This window comes from Hypanus sabinus, chromosome 3 (assembly GCF_030144855.1).
Source record: "Hypanus sabinus isolate sHypSab1 chromosome 3, sHypSab1.hap1, whole genome shotgun sequence".
Classification (NCBI taxonomy): Eukaryota; Metazoa; Chordata; class Chondrichthyes; order Myliobatiformes; family Dasyatidae; genus Hypanus; species Hypanus sabinus.
Genome location: NC_082708.1, coordinates 120,938,551 through 120,960,589, shown reverse-complemented (window position 1 = coordinate 120,960,589; position 22,039 = coordinate 120,938,551). Strand labels below are relative to the sequence as shown.

General features: G+C 35.6%; 1 protein-coding gene across 1 annotated transcript in view; it reads left to right on the top strand.

Moving 5' to 3' along the window:
• The window catches only part of lrba (LPS-responsive vesicle trafficking, beach and anchor containing), an 817,631-nt gene that overhangs the window by 540,624 nt on the left and 254,968 nt on the right, over positions 1–22,039 (top strand). Inside the window, exons 40-43 of the mRNA XM_059965020.1 lie at positions 13,983–14,100; positions 15,079–15,181; positions 17,095–17,210; positions 20,938–21,050. Coding sequence (XP_059821003.1) covers positions 13,983–14,100; positions 15,079–15,181; positions 17,095–17,210; positions 20,938–21,050 — 450 coding nt within the window. The remainder of the gene's footprint in view (positions 1–13,982; positions 14,101–15,078; positions 15,182–17,094; positions 17,211–20,937; positions 21,051–22,039) is intronic.

Sequence of the window (22,039 nt, the reverse complement as noted above, 5' to 3'; positions counted from 1 at the left end):
ATGAGCCAATCCATTAAAGGCTTTGCTTCTCTTCCAATTAAATCCAAACTCACTCATTCAAAAAAAAGATTTTGTGACGCTTTTAGGCTAGAATACAGATTGACAGTGTAAGATATTGAAGTGCCTAGCATCTATGAGCATAACAACAAGTTAGTGGATTTATTTTTCGAATGTACATGTTTCAAAATGTGTGTGTGTGTGTGTGTAAATGAATCCTAATACATCAACTTCCAACTCATTTATCAAATCTAATATCTTGTTTGAACATTAATTTTGAATAAAAAACTGTTGTTTTTGTTAGTTATCATTTTCAAATTAGTATATTCAAAATTTTACTCAATTTTAGTTTACTCTAATTGTAGCAAATTTATCTGTGATACAGGTTTAACAGTTTCTGAATTAACTTTCCAAGTAGCCTCAATGCAGAATTTATCACATTGGAACAGTTAAAGAAAACATACATGAACTGCATCCTTCTCCACTTTCTTGACTTTTACTCTCTTATGAAAAGCATGGCATACTCTGCCATCTTTTCAGATGATAGATCATCAATATAAAACAGCACAATGGTGCATCTGGTGAAGCCACTTCCCCAGTGCCAGAGATCAGGGTTTAATCCTGATCATCGCTGTTGTTAATGTGGAATTTACACATTTTATGAGCATATAAATTTCCTTCATGTGCTCCAGTTACCTCCTACTTGCCAAATATGTGCGTTGTGGTAGTTTAATTTGCCACTAAATTGTCCTGCTGTGCATTAGTGGTAGAACGGGGGAAAGTTGATGGGAATGTGGAGAAAATTAAAGACAATTTTAATTAATGGATAATTGTGAAAATGCATGGTTGATAGTCAATGTGGACTTAGTAGGCTGAAAGGCCTGTTTCGATACTGTCCATGATGCTCTGGCTCAATGATTTGAAATGTTAAATCTCTTCACCAATACTACCTGATTTGTTGATTTTTTTCAAAATTATTGATGTATCTATCATCCACTGATCATTTCAAATTTTATGTACCCTTTTCTTACTACTTCCATACATAATGAGCCCTGCCTAGTCACATTCAGAATCTCTCATTGAAGTCAAGAGTATTCCCAGTCTGTGTATTCCCAGAAACCAAATTCTATGCCACTTCTGCCCTGTTTTCTTCAGCACTCACTTAGGAGAAAATTGAAGAATATAAAAGCATAAAAAAGGTTTTTATAAAAGTGGTCAAAGAAAAGGAATTACAGAAGCTGGAAGGCACAACTGAGCAGACAAACAGCTAAACAATGAGAGATGTAGTGAGCAGGGCAATTAAGATCAATATCTATTGATGTTGCCATTCAGAGAGATTGGATTGTTCTCCTTCTAGAAAAACACTAAATTAGCATGGAATAATTGGGAAGGCAAATGGAACGTTGTTGTAAATGGGTTGGAAAGCATAAATGAGGACATTTATAAGTCTAGAATAAGTCTAGAATATTGGGCTTAGTTTTTGGAATAAAGAATCACCCATTTAAGATAAATGAAGGTGTTCTCTACAGGTGGTGAATCTTTCAGAGCCCTTGATAGTGAACTATTATGTATATTCAATGCGAAGATAAATTTTTGAACGAGGTTGAAATTGAGCTTATTGAGTGCAGATTGGAACTTAGAATTGAAACTTATGAATTCATGATCAAATCAGCAATATTCTCAATAAGTGGTGGAGCAGCTATGTTACTCCTGCTGTTGTTTTTTTTCTTAAAATAGCTCGTATTTTTTGTACCAATGTGCTGAGTTTCAGTGACTTATGGATACCTCGAATATTTTGTTTATGCCCATTTTTTGACATTAAGGAACCATCTCAATTTGATTTTCTGAGCATTGAATTCTATCTTCTTACTTGATTATGGTTACTCAGTTTGTTTTCCTTTCTAACTTACTGGTCATAATAAGTGGAAACTCTGATCATTCATATATGTCATTACTATACAAGATGTCATTACTATACCAGAGGCATCAATAGTTTGCTGAAGATCTCTAAATGTCATAGTCCTCCAATCAGAGAACCTTCTTTTATCTCTACTCTCTGTCCCTTTCCTCCCAAACAATTATTGTGTGACAAAGCTACCTGCAATTTCATGGCCTTTCAAGCTTGCTAACTTTCATTTTTGTAAACTTTATTAAGTAACTTCTGGAAGCCTGCAGATGATATCCATAGCCACTCTTAATCTACAATGTCAGTGAATTTTTCCAAATAAATTTTATTTATTAGTCATTATTCATGCCATCTCTCTTCAGGCACATGCTCATCCACACTTTTATGTATTACATTTAACAGCAAAATGCTTTGAAGTGCTTCACATGCATTATCAATCAAGAATTTTCCTTTCACATTTTATAACTGTGACACTCCATTCAAGCACATGACAATGTTATGACACTGGATTTCAAAGGATTACATTTGCCATGATTGCTTTGTGTCATTATGGCAAAATAATGCATATTTCTGGTTGGAATATTTTTGCCAAATTTTGTGTGAGCTTTTATTCATATAATTTCCCCTGTCCACCTTTAAACTACTTGTCCATATAGTGTATCGTGATGCATTGACACATCCTAGGATGGCAATGAAAAAGTACTTGATTTTTGTTTTTCTTTCCAGCTTTGTGTTCAACTTGATCTTAATTCCAGAGTGAAGTTATTGGTATCTTGCTGTTTTAAATAACACCCATTGACTTCCCAAGAAATGGAAAGGTTCAGTATATTAAAAAAACTTCTAAGTAGTTATAGATGCATTTAACTTACTGTTAGAATTCAACGAAGTTTTTGTACTGCCAGTGTTTGAAGAGGAATATAGCAGCCATTCATTTCTTGAGTTCTATTTCCAGCTTGCTCTCAATTGTCCTTGTTCTCTTGCCCCATCATAAAAGTCTAATAACTCAAGGCACCCAGTCTTTACCAGGTCTGAGTGATTTCTGTTTGTTGTCTTTGTTAGGCCAGTTGATCACAGTTGAACAGCAGTTGGCCCAGAGAAAAGAATAAATAATCCATGGTTTCCAATACTGCCTAAACCAATGAATGTTAGGAAGGGGATGTGCTTGTAGATGTTAGATGAAATATGGCTTAAATTTAGTTATCCCCTATTGTCCAGTGCTTTTTGGAACTTGTTGTTCAGATTTACAAATGTGAAATGACCAGATGCCAAAAGGGAATACAGACAAATGAGAAACTGAGATCATTTATAAAGTCCGTGTTCAGTAAAGAAAATGATAAAATTATTCTGAACTATTTTAAAAAAGTAATATTTATAGTTAATTACTGCTAATCCCCCATATATCTTTGCCTTCTATAAATTTTCCATTTTATACAGTGCAGTTGTGCATTAAAATACATTCTCAAATATATTGTGTATATTTATATGTAAATTAAATCATTAATTTTATCACATCATATTGGTTAATTCATTTTATAATGATATGTTCAGTTTTTTTTTAATTTTGTTATATGCTTTGTTTGTAATAATTAAGCTTTTGTAACCAGTGTACCTCTTACTGGTCTGAATGGATGTATGCTTTTTCTTCAGGAAGTCAGGGAACTTTTCTCTTGCCTAAGATTTGTAAAAACCTTGAAACACAAATGCGCTTCTACAAAACATATAAAAGTGAAACAAATTATTTCAAACATATTGGCCCCAGTGCTTTATGCCTGAACTGACCTGGTAGGAATTAATTTCAGAAATGGCACTGTGAAGTAATGACTAAATTTCTCTTCTGTCAAGTAAATTAAAATATGTGGACAAGTGATTCCAGCTTAAAGAATAAAATGGACTTTGTGTTTGCAACACTTTTGGTTGCTTTGGACAATTTGATAGTTCTTCCTTAACTAGCTTGTATTGAAAAAAAATTGTAGTTAACATTTAGGGGCATGAAGTCTTTTGAGACATCTGATTTTTCTAATTCAAAACATTTATGAGAAATTTAAACAAAGGCCAACCAATTGAATCTTAAATTAGATTTGCTATTTATTTAGTTGTGATCATTTGCTGAGTAAGTAATTTGCTGATATTGTTAGATAGGTACACTGCTGTTCTCCTGTTTTGAAGTGATTGTACAAAAATAACATGGGTGTAAGAGCATTGTATAGTGAATTAATTGGATGAAGGAGACACACAAAGAGAAATGTATTCTCAAATATATGTTATCGTTTCATCAACTGCATTTTGGCAGCACTGGGGCAGAACCCATGCCACAGTAGTACGTGCTCTCATTAAAAGCTAGATTTGTGTGAACGCTCATTAAATTGATGAACTCATTTGCTGATGAGAAATGACATTTCTGATTGTAAAGAAATGCATATGGAGTATAGAGAGGCCATTCAGCGGCACTAGATAAAGATGCAGTTACTTCAGCACCAAACCAATGATCTGTAACACAGGAACTCTTTACTTTATAAAATTGTGGCATAATGAGTGAAAGGCTGTTGCATGTAATGAAGCAGCAGGCACTGATACTGTTTAACCTTCTGATCAATTATCTGGTCAGTGCTCTGAAAAAGGCAAATAGCAAAAATATTTTCCTTTGTGCATTTTGTTTCCAGCACTAACAAACTCTCTAGAGAGGCTTCACAGTACATATTGATGCTTTCTTGTTGAGCAGATCAAAAGGGCACCGACAGGTTCAAAATGCAAATTTTCCACACTCAGAGCTTTACTGAATCCCTGTGTTTTGTTATTATTTGAAATTTCTTGACCGCTTGAAGCCAAATGTTGTAACTGTACATGGACATATTTTTTTTATTAAATATAAAAACCTCAATGCTACATTCAGTATTGTAGTGAGTATTTTGCAGATTAAAAATGGTTGTTCATTTGTTCCAATTAAATGAAAAGGAATTAAGAGAAGTGGTCTTTAAATAGAAGCTAGATTTCAAATGAAAGGGGCAGAAAATTGTTTAAAGTGCACCCGCAAACTCTGTTTATACCTTCTGTGTTGAACCATTAATAACACCTATACCTATACATCTATTTTACAAATATGATATATTAATGAAAGGTTACTGTTTTTATTTGTTAATCATTTTCTGACAAGTGTTCACAAAGGAAACATAGTCATTCTGTAAAACTACACGTCTACAGTTGTTGATCTTCTAGTATCGGTGATTAGGAAAGTTAGCAGCAGGGACTTAAGTCAATATCTGCAAACTTGCTAATATTTAATGAAGGATATTTCTGCTTGTGTGATAATATGTGTTACATTTATGTAATGATTTATTACAGGCTGTGAGGGGCCCACAGATGGATTTGTATGTTAGAACTGTACAAATTATTTCATTGGGTACCAAGGTAGTATTGCGGTTAGCACAGCACTATTACAGCTCAGGGCGTCAGAGTTTGGAGTTCAATTCTGGCATCTTCTGTAAGAAGTTCGTACATCCTTCCCATGAGCAAGTCGGTTTCCTCCCACAGTTCGAAGATGTACCGTTTATGAGGGTAATTGGTCATTGTAAATTGTCCTGTGATTAGGTTAGGGTTAAATGAATGGGTTGCTGGGCAGAGGGGTATGTTGGGCCTGAAGGACCTGCCCACTGCTCTAAATATAATAAATAAACTGGATATTTGTGTATGTCTGAAAATTGAAACTCATGCTATAGTAGCATAGTGGTTTGCGTAACACTATTACAGCTCAGGGCATTCTGGAGTTCGGAGTTCAATTCTAGCATTGTTCTGTAAGGAATCTCAGTACATCCTCCCTGTGAAACGTGCGTGTTTCCTACGATTGTTCAGATTTCCTCCCAAAGTCCATAGATGTACTTGGATAGGTTAATTGGTCGTTGTAAGTTGTCTCATGAATAGATTAAGGTTAATTGGGGGTGTGGGTTTGCTGGGGTCATGTGGCTCAAAGGGCCTGAGGTGCCTATCCCTCATTGTATCACTAAATAAAATTATCTTTCCCAGCCGAGGTTGCTGAGTGGAGACAAAGTGTGGCATAGGAGGGGTCCAAGTATAGATCATGGCTGACAATGAAAATAACAGCAAGGGCCAGATGCAGTTAGAAAAGTTTTTTGTTCCAGCTGAATCGATAAGAATGGAAAGAGTATGATCCTACTCAAAAGGTTTAAGAGCGAGAGGATGGTATGTCACAGTCATTTAGATTCTTAGATAAGAATATTTTTAGGATGCTTTTCAATATAGAAACCTGACTGATAAAAATCAAATAAGGAAAGATGGGGGTTACCTCTGGTAACTGCAGAACATTAATGGACTTTGGACATGGAGATGTTGGTAATGAGATAGTTGTTTACAAGGGATCAAACTTTTTTGGCAGCATTGGCAACAATATTAGCAGAGAGAGTCTAATCTTTGCATGTAAAACACTTGATGTTTGTGGCATTCAAAGTAATTTTTTATCAAAATACATATCCGTCACTATATACTTTCTTGAGATACATACCACCTTGAATAGCATTGCCATTCAGCTCAAAACTGGCATGAGATACTATGAATTATGTTTCACTACAGTCTATCACATCGCACCCCAGTCTATCCCTCATTTTACCATTATTATCAAGCCAGAGAGCAAACCCTGATACAATGAGGTGCAGCAGCGCATGTTGGTAAAAACAATGTGTATATAATGAGTAAATTGTAAATTGGAGCTATGTACAAAGTGAGCAACAAGTGTAGTATGCAATAGGCTAAACTAAGCAATCCCACAACTAACTGATCAGATCAAAACTTTGCAGACCTGCTATGTCCACTTTGTGGATACTGATTAAGAATTAAATGGTTATTGGAAGGAGGAATCTTTAAGAATACAGGATTAAAATCACCACCTCAAAAGTTGGGTCCCAGCATGAGTGCCAAAGCCAAATTGATTCATTTGTAGCCCAGAAGCACCACGCAGTTGATCTATCTTACCTTCTTCCTAAGAACTTGTCATTACAGATGCCACTTTTGAACCAATTTGATTTACTCCAAATGATCCATTAGAAAGGCTGGATAATTGGGTTGCTGCAGAGAACACTATTTGGGCTATAGGTATTCACAAACTTTATCAGTAATTTGCATAAAGGGTTCATTTGTGATATATGGGTGGGAGGTGGAGTTGTTAAGAGGGTGCAGAATGGCATGGCTGGATGCAAATAGACAAAATGAATGGGAAAAATAATGTGGTAAAATGTGAAGTCATTGACCTTTGCAGAAAAATAGAAAACCAGAGTATATTTTAAATGGTGATAAATTTATAAGTGTTTGTGTTCAGAGGGATCTGGGTGTTCACACGCGAATCATTGAAAAATGAATGTGTAGGTACAGTCAGCATTTAAATTGGGAAATTGTATTTCAAAATATAAAACTGCAGTTACTAGAAATCTGAAATGACACCAGAAAATCCTGGAAATACCAAGTCAGTCACTGGACATCTAGGGTGAAATAAAAAGAGTTAATGTTTTAGGTCCATGACCTTTATTCAAAACCAGCTGCAAGGTCATTCACTTAAAATGTTAATTCTGTTTCTCATCTTATAGATGTTACTCCTTGAGTATTTCCATCATTTTCTTTTTTTACTTGCAGGATACATCACCCCCATGGGCTTTTTGCAAGGGAACTTGAGTACAAAAATAGAATCACCTTACCACAATTTAACATAGTCATGGTAAGACCACATATAGAATATTGTAAGTTTAGTCTCCTTACCTAACAAAATATTTATTTTTAGTGGAGGAAGTTCAGTTAAGACGGACTTGCCTTTCACTCTTTGGAGTTTAGAAGAATAACTGGGAGATTTCATTTAAAACATACAAAATCGCTGTTGATTAAGCTGGGTAGATACAGGAATGATGTTCCCCTTGGCTGGTTTATCTAGAACCAAGGGTTTCAAAATAGATTTACCAGCCATTCAAAATTGAGATAAGAAGAAGTTTCTTCCCTTATGGAGTAGGAATTATCTATCAAGAGGGCTGCCAAGGCTGGCATTCTGTATATTGAAGATAGCGGTTAATAAATTATAAGATATTAAAGAATATTAAGGAGTGCAGAGGTTAAAAAGATGAAACATGACCTAATTAGGCACAAAGGGCCAAATGGCCCTCTCTTTCTATTGATGTTCTTAGCCATGGCAAGAACCAAGCTGTCTCAGTAGTTATAACAGAAATATACTCAACAATACAGAAAATTGCAAAATCATGAGCTGCTACACAAAAAAATCTAGGATCTAGGATAAATCTAATCCAGCTAATTGTCATTCACTCAGTTTATTCTCAGTTATCAACAAAATGGTTGAAGGTGCCATTTTCAGCATTGTCAGATGCCTCAGTCATCTATAACCTACTGGTTAGGTTCTACCATGGTTATATAGCATCAAACCTTGATCTTGTCTTGGTCTGCACATGGACTGTAAGTTGAATTTTAGATGTAAGATGAGAATGACTGCCAATGACATTAAAGCAGTATTTGAGTGAGTGTGGCATCAAGAAACCCTAGCAAAGCAGAGATCAGTGAGTATTAGTGAAGGAAAAACATGTCAATGGTTGAAGTTGTGCATCACAGAAAGGAGAATGGTTGTGGTTGGTTATGCTTGTCTCATATTTAACTGCAGGGAACCCTCACTGTCTTGTCTTGAACCCAAACATCTTCAGCTGCTTCATCAGTTACCTTGCTTCTTTGCAAGGTCAGGAGTGGGGGTGTCTCCTGGTGGTTGCGTAACTGATAATTCCATTCCCTTCAGCAGTCCATGATTACATACAATAACCTTTTATCAGCTTGTACCTCAATGTCTTATTAGAAAAGGCAAATAATATTTGTGCCACAGAAGCTGAAAACCCACCACTTCTAACAAGAGAGAATCTAACCACCTGCCTCTGAATTGACATCATAAAATTCCCTGAATTAATATCCTGGTGCATTGTGTTGGTAAGTTGTGTATGATGGAGGGTGGTGTTGGCCACCAGTTATGAGAGGCTGGATCAGCCACATAGAAATAAGTGAAATCCTAGACAGGGTGTTACCTCCTAAAGTCGCAATGTCCTTTCTATATGGCAAGACACAGGTCAGAAGTGTAATGTAATGCTATCTGCTAGTGTGGATGAGTACATAACACCATCCATAACAAAGCAGCACTTAACCCATTCCAACATTGCTAAACCTCCCTCCATTACTGCAAAACATACCACCTACAGGTTGTCTCTTTGCTTATTCTAAAAGCTCCTCCCACATTTGCAGCCATGATCACCAAGTGGAGACCAGAGAGGAATACCAAAATCTGCAGATTCTTCTCTAAGTTGCACACTATCTTGGCTTGTTTTTCGCAGCTTGGACTAAATCCTGCAGCAACACTGTGGGAGTGCCATCACAAGAAATTCAAAATGGTGACTCAATTTATCAGGTATTTTAGAGAGGGACAATAAATGCTGGTTTTGCAAGTGATGTCCAAATTAAAATTAAAGTGAAGGACATTGATGATGTATTTGAAGAGAAGGGGTAGTGTTTGAGGAAAGAAAGTCAAGGATAATATAACCTAACTGCTGAGGCCAGGAAGGAGGGTTCAGTGATGAGTTAGTTTAATGCAATAGGACTGAGATAGATAGAGATGGTCCTATATCCATCGAATTTCTAGATACCCTATTTTCATCCAGTACTGGTTCATTTCCTTACTCCTGTGATATTTCTCATCCATGTTTTTGTTACATCTGGAACTGACTATTCCAGTACATGGTTTGGTAGTTTCTGGTCATGCCCTTAAAACAACCATCTGACCTTAATGTGCAGTAAGTCATGCATACACATTGCCTCTTTTATAAAAGCAGAAGTGTTGGGAACACCCAGTAGGTCAGGTAGCATTTAAGAAAAATGCAGTTAATGTTTCAGGGTTCTCTGACCTGAGTACCTCTGGCATTTTCTGTAATCATTTCAGATTTCCAGCATCCCAGTGTCTTTATGTTTGCTGTGCTGATTTGCCTCCTGGTTCAGCAGAGCCTTGATTATAAATGTTTTTCATTTGTTTTTATTAAATTCTATAACAAATTTTAGTTGAAGATGACGCACAGAAGTGCCTTGGTATATTTTTACTATGTTAAAGACTCTGTATAGAGCATATTTTTAAAAAATTGACAGGATTGTTGCTCAAAACCTGCTGGTGAATTGAAGTTTATGATTTGATATCAACAGATGCAATAGTATTTGGATAATTTTAATAAGCAACTTTTGAAATGTTCGCTTCATATGTCATCATTGATAATCTTCATCCTCATGAAGCAATTGTGTTTTTTCTCTTTTAGGCTAATATCCCTTTGACAAAGGAGAAAATTAGGTGATTGAAGCTCAATTTGTAACATGTTATTAACCATTTCCACATGAATAGATCAGTAAAAGGATAATGGATGAGAGTTTTATTATTACCTTTCTGGTAAAATGAAGTGGTATAAAAGATAAGGTGATGAGATTAATGAACATAAGGAAGAGGTGCAATCAATCAAAATCCAACAGGGAGATGAGATGACAGTATTTTAGATTTAAGAGATCCTTGTGAAAGTAGCTCTGAAGGGACCTACGTACTTATCTAAACTTCATTTGTATAGGCCGGAGAACCTTGTCTGACAAACCTTATCAGCTTCGTTTGCTCATAGAAATGCAAATCAAGTGCAGCTCTGTGGCATTCACATTTTAGAAGCTATTTTTTTCTCTAAGCAGGATTTCAAGCGAAGGCATAGAGCGAAAAGGGAAGTCCCAGTCAGTGGCGTTCTAAATTATTTACAGGCAAGGGCTGTGAGGTGCATCCGTCCAGTACAAATATTACATTACAAAATAAGAATTTCAGACTGTCATAAATCTGTCTGATGTGGCAGCATTGAATAAAATAGTTTTGGTCGTCCTAGAGACATCAAATTGCCAGTCACTGCTTCATGTATCAAAGGGTGTTCTTAAGGGAACCCATGAAAATATCAATATCATGGTTAATATAAATGAAATTAATTTTTAAAGCTGGGCTAAAGGTTGACATCTGAAAAATTGCATTACTTTGCAGAAGAGAAATTTCTGTCTTAGAGTGAAATTTGAGGTCAAAGGGGCAAGTAATTTTCACAATCTTCAATGAAACCAGTGAAATATGAACTTCATTGTCACTGAGCCTCTAAGCGATAAGATAAAATGACTTGATATATCATTTGTTGCTGGTTTATCATCACCACCAGTAATTGAAAGAGAAAACAAGATTTTAAAAATGGTTACATAATGAGGAAATGGGGCACATTGTTTTTATTTTTTTTACATTTTCTGACATTGAACAGTCTGGACAAAGAGAGTAAATTAAAATAATTACTTGGATAAATTGAGTTTGTAGCCTAATTATAATTTTGCTGTGAATATTTAGCCCTTAAGCTGTGCCTGGGGAGGCATTCACTCATTTTCCACAATCCTGTTTTATAACTGAAAATGCCAAAGATACTTTAGTACAATGCATCTCATCAAAGCTGAAATGTAAGATATCTTTGAAAATGTCAAAAATACTACTGATAATAATTTTCTTTGCATTGATTCCATTGAATTGCTATTTTTATTATGTGCCATATATTTAGTAATAGATCATACATATCATAAAAACTGCTTGTATTTAGTTTATATGATATGCATTGATAATTTCACAAAAATCAAAATCAAAACCATTGTTCATGAGTAGTCTAGTAATAGATATCTTTAGGATGGTAGAGCTAAAATGACTAAATTTTGAAAATATAATTTGAGTTGGTCCTCTTTTTGACACCTCCCTAGTAACTACTTTAATCATCAGATAACTGAGATAATCTAAAATCACAGAGGTATTTGGTTAGTATGTAACTTGATACACATACACAGTAATTACATGCAGATTTACTAAGAGCCATTTTAAAAAATCAATGGCTCTAAAAATGTGGCAAAGGAGTTATTTTTGGGTACTTCTATTCAACCTTCTTTTGATCTTTTTCATGCAATCTGTTAACATCATGCAGAGCAAATAAGGAAACAATTTGAACTCTTGGTCTTTTTAATTCTTCTACTCTTATCATGACAAATCCAGAGTTGCAGTTCATCAGATTTCATGTCCTCTGTCTAAGATATTTAAAGGAAATAAAGTGCTGTCTTTTGGAAAAAAAGGTAACCATATTCTGAAATCCTATATTCTTCTTTGAATTGTGAAGATGATATTCAAGCTAGATTGAATTAAATCTTTGACTAGCTGTTGCATAAAATAGCATGTATTCAACTGAGAGGTTCCGCCTCATTTTATGAATTTCTGCATTTGTGATACTATGCACAAAATATGTTGCTGCAGAACCGGATGCAAGCACTCAGGTCAATTCAACAACCAACTGCATTTAGAAGCATAGGAGTCCTGACTCAAAATGCTTTAAAAAAAAGTTGTGGCTTTTTTCCCCCTTTGCTGCACCTTTCAAATGGTTATCTTGTGCATGCCATTGCAGAGCAAAGGCAGAGATGCAGTTTCTATGGCAACTGGTTCAGTGGAGGCAGAGGCCATCATCTGGGGTACTGTCAGTGAGAGAGTGCCAGAGACCTAAAAGTCCCAAAGATGGGCTGCTTCCACCTAATCCAGTTTTAATTGAACTCCAGAGACTTTGATGTGAAGCTGCAGATCAGGCAGATACTATTCCAGAGAGGAATCAGATTTGCTTAGCCAGGCCTCAGCTGTTCCTCACTACTGTCACCTTGTTTTAATGAGTACTTTAAGAAACTCTTATCATCAGCCTTCTTCTCCTGTTAGTCCTATTTGAATATTTTTGATTAATGCTGTCTTCTACACAGTGGCAGAAAAGTGGCCCAATCCGGTTGTCCCTTAACACCTTCATAATTAGGCTTTAAAATAAAAGGCAAAACTAGAGCAACAAAGACACAAAGTGGTTTCAGGCTAAGGATAGGATTAGTTTGAATTGTGCAGGCAGACTAAGCATCTGTGTCTGTCAGCTGAGATGACAGGCATTGTAACGAGTTACTCTGACAACCACTAATTCCATGGAGAGATTATGCCGAGTTCATTTGCAGTTTTTTGTTTAGGTTTAGCTGACAAAATGATACTTAACCTTTTACATAGGCAGCGTATTGCTTTGAACGGTTCTGTATATGGGATTAAAAGGTTTTGATCAGTATAAGAATCTAGTGCCTTTCATTCTTCAAAGCAATTTAAGAAAATTTATTTTAGATACTGCATTATTTAATAAAGGAAAGAGCTACTGATAAATACAGATGCATTAATAAGTATGATCTTTAACTTTTCCTTAATAAATAAAGTCTTTGCACTAATCTACGTGTATCAATGTGACTCACTTTTAATAGTTCATTGGGAAACATTGTCTCCACTTCATGCACATATGCAGTTTTAAAATTTCTGTATGAAATATTCTGCACCAATAATAAAAATATATAGGTGTGTGACATATTATTTTCTATTAGTAAGTCAGTAAATTTTCAATAATTACAGGTAAAATATGTACATACATATAGCAGAGTATATATTTTATGTAAGAGTATTATTGCACTATATTTTCAAGATTAGTATTACCTCTTACAAATGTTGCAAATATTATTAAAATGATATCATCAATTCTATTTTTCAGTATATAAAAACAGGTTTTTAAACCATGTATATATTTTGCACAAGAGCATACAAATCTATTTAAAAAGTTATATAATTTCCAAAATGTTTTTCATGTTTACAATTTCGTGAAAGCTTTATCAATAAATCATGTTCTTTTAACTATTTATTTCTGTGATAATGCTCACATTTGAAAGGGATTATGCAACTCATTTAAATTCTTTTGTTAAGCTATAGGAATGTTTTCATTAAAGTTCAAAGTAAATTTATTAACAAAGTACATATATATTGCTGTAAACAACCCTGAGATTAATATTCTTGTGGGCATACTCAATAAATCCAATTATGATAATAGAATCACTGAAAGACTGCACCAACTGGGCAGACACAAGCTTCTTCCCTTTAAGAATAGCCATTTATTTCTATCTTTGTTCATAGATTTTGACATATACTGAAGGACTTCATGGAAAATGGCTGTTCAGCGAAATCCGTGCTATTTTCTCCAGGCGCTACTTGCTGCAAAATACTGCACTAGAAATTTTTATTGCCAATCGGAGTAAGTACTTCTCTTAATGATACATGGTCATTAGTTATTTTGCTGGCATATTTCTGCTTAATTATTTAACCTGTGTGCAGTTATTACAATATATTAACAAACTTTGCAGCATTGTTAGAGAAATTTGGAGAATGATGAAAAAAATATTCTTTACTCAGAAAAGATATTTATTTTCAGTAAATATAATGTAAAAATTGTCCTGCTAAAGAAGTAACATTAAGAACTGCATTTTGGAGATGGGAACGGTTTTTTTCAATTTCTGATCCCATCATTTTATTTAGAACTATTGAATTGAGAGAGAGAAATTGTTAAAATCAGAGCAACACTTGGCTTCTCCAGTTGTTAAAACTCTTCGATTTCTAGAAAATTGTAGTGTGTTAATTATAATCCAAAAGCAGTAAGTAACGATTGCTAATAACCAGCAATCTACCTTAATTTTTGATCCTTATGTGCTCCTATTTTTCTTTCAAAATAATCAAAATGTTCTTCAAAAATATCTGAAGTACTTTAAATTTCCGAAATTAATGAGAAAACTGCTGCACTCTAAACATTTCATTCTAAACACATGCATTGGAATACCACAAAAAAGTCAATATTGTAACTGAACTGTTCTGTGAAATGGTTCATGTATTTGCTGTCCTAGCATGGGTTAAAATTGTGACACATATTTCCGCAAAATCTCTGATGTAGACTACTCCAATTTTGTGATGATGTCCATGCGGTAAAGTTTGTTTAAATCCATGTTCATGTTTGCAGCAGGAAATCTTTTTTTGGGAATGGATTTCAGCGGAGAAACGGAAATAACCCGTTGCCCATTGAAAACTGTGATTTATGTGTGGACAAAGGGACTTGCAATTCTGCATCTGTTATATATCTAATTGCAAAGAGATGTTCTATTAAACAAAAAAAACTACAATATAAATCACAGAAGGTGATGTCATGTTAAAAATGTACTTTTATTGTTTGTTTCTTTGCCAGCTGCTGTCATGTTCAACTTCCCAGACCAAGCCACAGTGAAGAAAGTCGTAAACAGTTTGCCCCGTGTTGGAGTTGGCACAGGTTTTGGGTTACCCCAAACTAGGCATGTAGCTATATTATTAAAAATGTTCCTTATTCTCCTGAGATGTTATTTTTAGAGATTTTGTTTTCATGACCTACTCTATTTTAGCATACTGTATGTAGTGAAGAATATGCTGTTTTCATTGTTACAGAAAGAAATTCAGCTCCCAACTCCAAAGCAGCTTTTGTGCTCCAGGTTCATCTTTAAACATTATTAACACATACAATGCCTTGGGATTCTGTTCTGTTACTCAAAAAATTTCATTCATTAAAATGCAACATCCATTTATTTTGTCATATAGTGTAGTAATGCTAAATCCATAAATCAATGCTAAAATGGCACTGCATTGTGTCAACTTGGTCTTGTTGAACTAATTGAACTAGCACAGCTGTGAAACTGAGCAAACTGGCTTTTAAAAGTAAAGAAGAATGCAAATCATGCCATATGACAATATCCAGTTGCTGTCAACTATAATTTTTGTCAGACCCATTCTGTTTGTGTTGAATGTTTTCAGATGCCACGAAAAAGACTATTAAAACTCTGCTGGGGAAAGTTAAACAGAATGAGCAAAACCATGAAAAGCTCTAGTGATTTCCTCTTGTGGTACTTTCATTAAGCTCATTTGCATTGTGAACATGAATTCACAAATCTGGTGAATCTGTAGTTGATTGTTGGAAAAGCATTGAGAAACTAGGTCAGTTTGCTAACTGTGTTGAGTAGTGAGTCTGTCACATTTTACTTAATCTCAAAGAAGCAGTGAAATAGATTTACAGTTTCTTTCCCTGAGACAAGTGAAGTTTTATTTTTCTGCGCAAAGTACAGGCAGGCATATGAGGCTGTTGCTCATTTTGAATAATCTTTTTAAAATAAAGGTAGAAGCACAAATTTAGTCTCTGCAATCTGTTTTCTATATACTACTTGGATAGGAGCCAAAACTCTTACTGTAGTAGGGTAGTGGTTGTATTAGTTCTCTGTGAAAATTAAGTTATATGTTGTTATTTAAATACAGTGGATTCTGGTTAATTGGGACACATCAGGACCAGTACATTTTGGCCCAATTAAGTAGCTGCCCTAATTAGTTAAAGTTTCATGAAAAGAGTAAGGTTTTAAAAATGATAAACTACCTTTTAACTGAATAATGAATTGCATAGTCAAGTGAAAAACGAAACAAATCAGAACACGATCAAACTACTTCAGTACTATAAAGCTGCATTAGTTTCTAATCGATGGAGGAATTCATTCAGTGTACGCTTCTGTATTCTTTTGATTAACTGTAAATTAACAAAATAAACACTGACATGTAGTGCAAATAGTGGACTGCCTTCAGACAGTACTTTCAATGATTGAATCCTCCAAATCTTTATTTTCATTTAAAGATTCAAGATGATTGTTAATACCTTCAAGTTCTTCATAGTTCCTAACTTGTTGAAGTAATGAAATCGTTTCATTCTCATGCCCGTCTGCTTCTGGCATCTCCAAGCTTGAATGCTTGAAACCGCAGTGAGCATAACAATTCTGATTTATCGTACTGTATATTATTTGCCAACTACCAGTGACAAAGTTGCTGCTTTTTGAACACAAACATGCAACTGGCATTATTTAAAGATTTTTTGCTCTAAGCAGGGTGTAGTGTCTTAACGGATACATGGCGTGCAAACGACTGATGCTAGTTAGAATATATTTGGCATCAGTCTTCTGGTCCAATTAAGTGGCAGAGTGTCCTAACTAAATGAAGGGAATCCCTTCTGTTTTCTCAATTAGTTCTTATTCTTTAAGAGTTATCCCAAATAAGCAGCTGCCTCAGTTAACTTAATTAATCGCAATCCACTGTACTTGAAAATTTATACAGTGTGTCTTTTAATAATGTAATCAATAAATTTATTGTAACATAATAATAAGAGCATTTAAAATTTCTTTTTGTGTATGATCTACAGACGAATCACTCTGGCTAATCCTCGCCAACTGTTTAAAGCGTCTAATATGATGCAGCGTTGGCAGAGACGAGAAATTTCCAACTTCGAATACCTCATGTTTCTCAACACAATTGCTGGTAAAGGAATATTGAAGCTTTTTTTTAGATAGTGTTGGTTAAAACTTACTAGTAATTGTAAATACATAGCATTAGACAAAGGTTCTATAAGCTTGCAATGCAGGTGACTGGTAGGGGAATTAATGATATAACACCTGGTGCAAGCTTAAGTCTTGAGTCATATTTATTCTGAAAGATTCTGCAAGCCTACTGGAAAACATCTAGCATACAAGTGATGAAAATAATGATGGTAAAGGAATAATATCTGAGAATCTACTATTTGAAGAGGGAATTGGAGATAAATCTGAACTTTAAATTAATTTAGGAAATGTAACAAATTTCAATTAATTGGACTGAGTAATTTAGTTTTATTATTCATCACCATTTAACCAAATTCAAATTTTCTGTAAACCTGAAGTAAGAAATGGGATTTGAAGTTATTCATTTGGTTGAACAGATAAAATAGATTAGTTACATATGTTCCAAAATAAATAATTACTCCATAGTTTTTTAAATTGCTAACTCTTTCCTTCCGGGATGATCCATACAGTACATCACACTTACTGTAATTTAAATCGTGGCTGTGACTGCCCTGCTTCTTGAGTTCCAGCAATCTCAAGCACGTCATTTGGATTTGGTTTAACATTTTAACATTTTGAAATTTCAGATAGGCCAGCTATCCCATAGCTCAGGTGTTGCAAGGTAAGTATAATTTAGATTGCAATGCTTGGTGAAGATAACGTTTTCCAGTTATGGCCTTATCATTGTTGTGAACTCATTAACAGCTCTCGGAATTTGTGCCCTTTCTTAATTCTTATACACCAAAGTTTGTCTGATTTTCTACATTGCCTCAATTTTATTTGTCTGATTTTCTACATTGCCTCAATTTTATTTTGTTGCAAGTTTGAAATATTTAATTTCTAATTTTGTTCAAATAGTGAAATTATAAAATGTGTGTGCAAATGTTATTTGGAATTTAAGAAAGCCTGTTAGTTATTCATCATTGTGCACACTGAACCATTCAATTCATAACAAAGTGCAGCTTGATTTCTCATTGGAAACAAATGCACCAATGGACTAATCAATGTGGATTATAAGCTTTATCAACATTTCAACTGGTTATTGTGGGAAAAAATAAATGGATAGGAGTTGAAATTCTATTTGTTGTATTCCCATTATAATTCATCTCCTTTTAGCTGATTCATGTAACATTATTTTCCTTGACTGGTACTCAGACCTTATTAAATATTAAAATATACTTGAGCTTTGAGCATGTGGTCTGTTTATATGCCGGTTTGCATGAATTTTTTGATTAGAAATGAGAACATTTAAGCAGAAATGGGGGAAAGGAAGAGTTTGATCAGTTCACAAACAGCAGAAATATTTATGTTAATTTTATCTCATTAGATGTAACTTAAAAGATGATTTCCATCGTGCATTATTCACACATGTTTAGATTTTCAAATTTAAGTGGAATTTGAAATGCTATTGGTATCTCTTTCTAAATTAGCATGTCACTTTCAGCAAGTTCTTTTACACATTGTTTTCAAGTTGTAAACCAATTTATTGGAGCAAATACAAAAAGATGTAGTTTAATATAAGAAGAAATGTATACTTCAAGAATATTTGTATTCCAATCCTACTGTTGGAGTGTAACTTGTGCTTCTTCTGCCTAATTAAAAAAAATCCAACCGATTTAGAACCACAAAATACAGATGTCCTGCAGTCTGCTTTCAATCTCTCACCTCATAGACAATTGCCATTCCACTTTCCAGATCATCATCAACTCTAGTTTTCTGTTCATAGATGACATCAACTTTAGTTATGATATCAGCTCCATCATAAACTATCTATCCTCAACTGCTTGCTTGTTTCTTCATCATTATTATGTTCAGTGCCTCAGAAAAGAAATGTTTTTCTCTTGCTTCAGCTGTTTCTCCAGCCCAGACATCCTTACCCCATTCACAATAACACTGCTGCTACTCACAGTGGCAGCACTTCTTTTATTGCTATCATTAAAGTTACAAAGTTTATCAGCCATGTTATTCTTCTGGTTTAGATTTCACTACCATGTCCATTACCAACAATTCAATATTACTTTGTTCAAGACAGAACCTTTTAGATCTATATCGCTAAAAAAGTGAAACAATTTTGTTAGGATTCAACCAATAATTCAGTATTCTTGTCTGATCCTTATTCTTAGTGAATTAGGTGAGTCCATTAAACAGAGCTACCTTGAATTTATGGTCCAGATGGCAGTTCTGCATGGGCTCTTCCTGAGGCAAATAGCTGGCTGGAGTGACAAAAACATCACTGACAACAGGTGTAAAACCTGATGCTTAAATTGAAACCCACCAGCCTCTGGGTCCAAAGTATAATTCTCCGTAACTTCCACCACCTCCAACGGGAAACCTTTTTTAAACAAAGGGGCTTCCCTTCTTCCACCATCAACTCTGCTCTCAAACGCATCTCTCCCATTTCCTGCACATCTATCCTCACCCCATCTGCCCGCCACCCCACTTGGGATAGGGTTCCCCTTGTCCTCACCTACCACCCCACCAGCCTCCGGGTCCAATGTATAATTCTCCGTAACTTCCGCCACCTCCAACGGGATCCCACTACCAAGCACACCTTTCCCCTCCCCCCCACCTTTCTGCTTTCTGCAGGGATCGCTCCCTACACAACTCCCTTGTCCATTCGTCCCCCCATCCCTTCCCACCGATCTCCCTCCTGGCACTTATCCTTGTAAGCAGAATAAGTGCTACACCTGCCCTTACACTTCCTCCCTCACTACCATTCAGGGCCCCAGACAGTCCTTCCAGGTGAGGCGACACTTCACCTGTGAGTTGGCTGGTGTGGTATACTGTGTCCGGTGGTCCCGGCGCGGCCTTTTATATATTGGTGAGACCCGATGCAGACTGGGGGACCATTTCGCTGAACACCTACGCTCTGTCTGCCAGAGAAAACAGGATCTCCCATTAGCCACACGCTTTAATTCCACATCCCTTTCCCGTTCTGATACGTCTATTCATGGTCTCCTCTACTGTCAAGATGAAGCCACGCTCAGTTTGGAGGAACAACACCTTATATACCGTCTGGGTGGTCTCCAACCTGATGGCATAAACATTGACTTCTCTAACTTCTGTTAATGCCCCTCCTCCTCTTTTTACCCTATTCCTGATTTATTTAGTTTTTTTCCTCCTCCCCTTTTTTTTCTCTCTCTGCCCATCACTCTGCCTGCTCTCCATCTCCCTCTGGTGCTCCCCTTTCCCCTTTCTTTCTCCCTAGGCCTCTCGTCCCATGATCCTTTCCCTTCTCCAGCTCTGTATCCCTTATCATTTTATTATATCAGTGGTATTAATTTGATGCAGGTTGCTATAGGAGTAGGAGATAATGAGTTGTTCCATCTCTTAATAAAATCACAGTCAATGACAGATTTGCACCAGTTTCCTGCACTAGTTCCATTTTCCTTGATTTCCGTATTATCTTAAAATCTTCCAGTTCTCCTCTTCAATTGTAACAATTTTCCACTGCTGTGGTGGAACTAAATCTTGTTTTTTCCACTTGTTGGCTTCCTTTAGGAAATGTAATATATATGTATTTTTATGTGTGCTGCTGAAATTATATATATTTGTTTTCATATGTTAAAAATATATTACCACGTGCAATTTAACTGCTTGGAAGCTTTAATGTTCAATTTACTGCATATCCAGCTCATGAACTAAATTCTGTTTCTTTTCCTGTTGAGGTCGAACCTACAGTGACTTAAATCAGTATCCGGTCTTTCCGTGGGTGATAACTAATTATGAATCGGAAGAACTGGATCTGACTCTGCCAAGCAATTTCAGAGATTTGTCCAAGGTATTATCTCTTAAATTTATCAGTGCTACAAGTTAGAACATTCAGAATCAAGTGATACACCGACTTCCTGAAGCTTCAAATATCTTCTGGGTTTCATTTTTACATTTTTTGTTAATTTTTTTTCATGCGTCATCCCACCTTTAAATATTCCTCTGTAAGCTGGTTATCTTGAATATAGATACTTTTATCACATATGACAAAATCTGTAGGTGATGGAAATCCAGGCAACACACACAAAATGCTGGAGGAACTCAGCAGGCCAGGCATCATCTATGGAAAAGATTACAGCCAACATTTCAGGCTGAGACACTTCATCAGGAATGGAGAGAAAATAATGAGTCAGTAAGAAGGTGGGGAGAGAGGAGGAAAAAATGGTAGTGCCTCCCTTCTTCCACCATTCCCCATTCCCATTCCCTCTCACCTTATCTCCTTACCTGCCTATCACCACCCTCTGCTGCTGCTCCTCCTTTCCTTTCTTCCATGGCCTTCTGTTGTCTCCTATCAGATTCCCCTTTCTCCATCCCTGTATCTCTTTCACCAATCAACTTCACCCCTCCCCCCTCCGGTTCACCTATCACCTTGTATGTCTTTCTCCCCTCCCCCCACCTTACTCTGACTATCTTTTTTTCTCCAGTCCTGGTGAAAGATGTTGGCCCAAAATGTCGACTGTACTCTTTTCCATAGATGCTACCTGACCTGCTGAGTTCCACCAGCATTTTGTGTGTGTTGCATGGATACTTTTATTGTTAGTTTGGCCGTTTTGTTTTTTAGCTTAGCTTCATTGGGAAGTATTTGAACTTAATGGGCCATTAAATTTTGTAAGATTTATTGGCTTCTTATTAAGTGCTTCTTATAATTAAAAAAATTACTGGATTTGCATCTTTCCGATATTGTTCCTATCTTTTCCCTTTTTCTGCATGTTACCTCCATAGCGTCTTTTACAACCTTAATAAATCAATTTTTATTTTTCTATTCTCTTCAGTACTCCA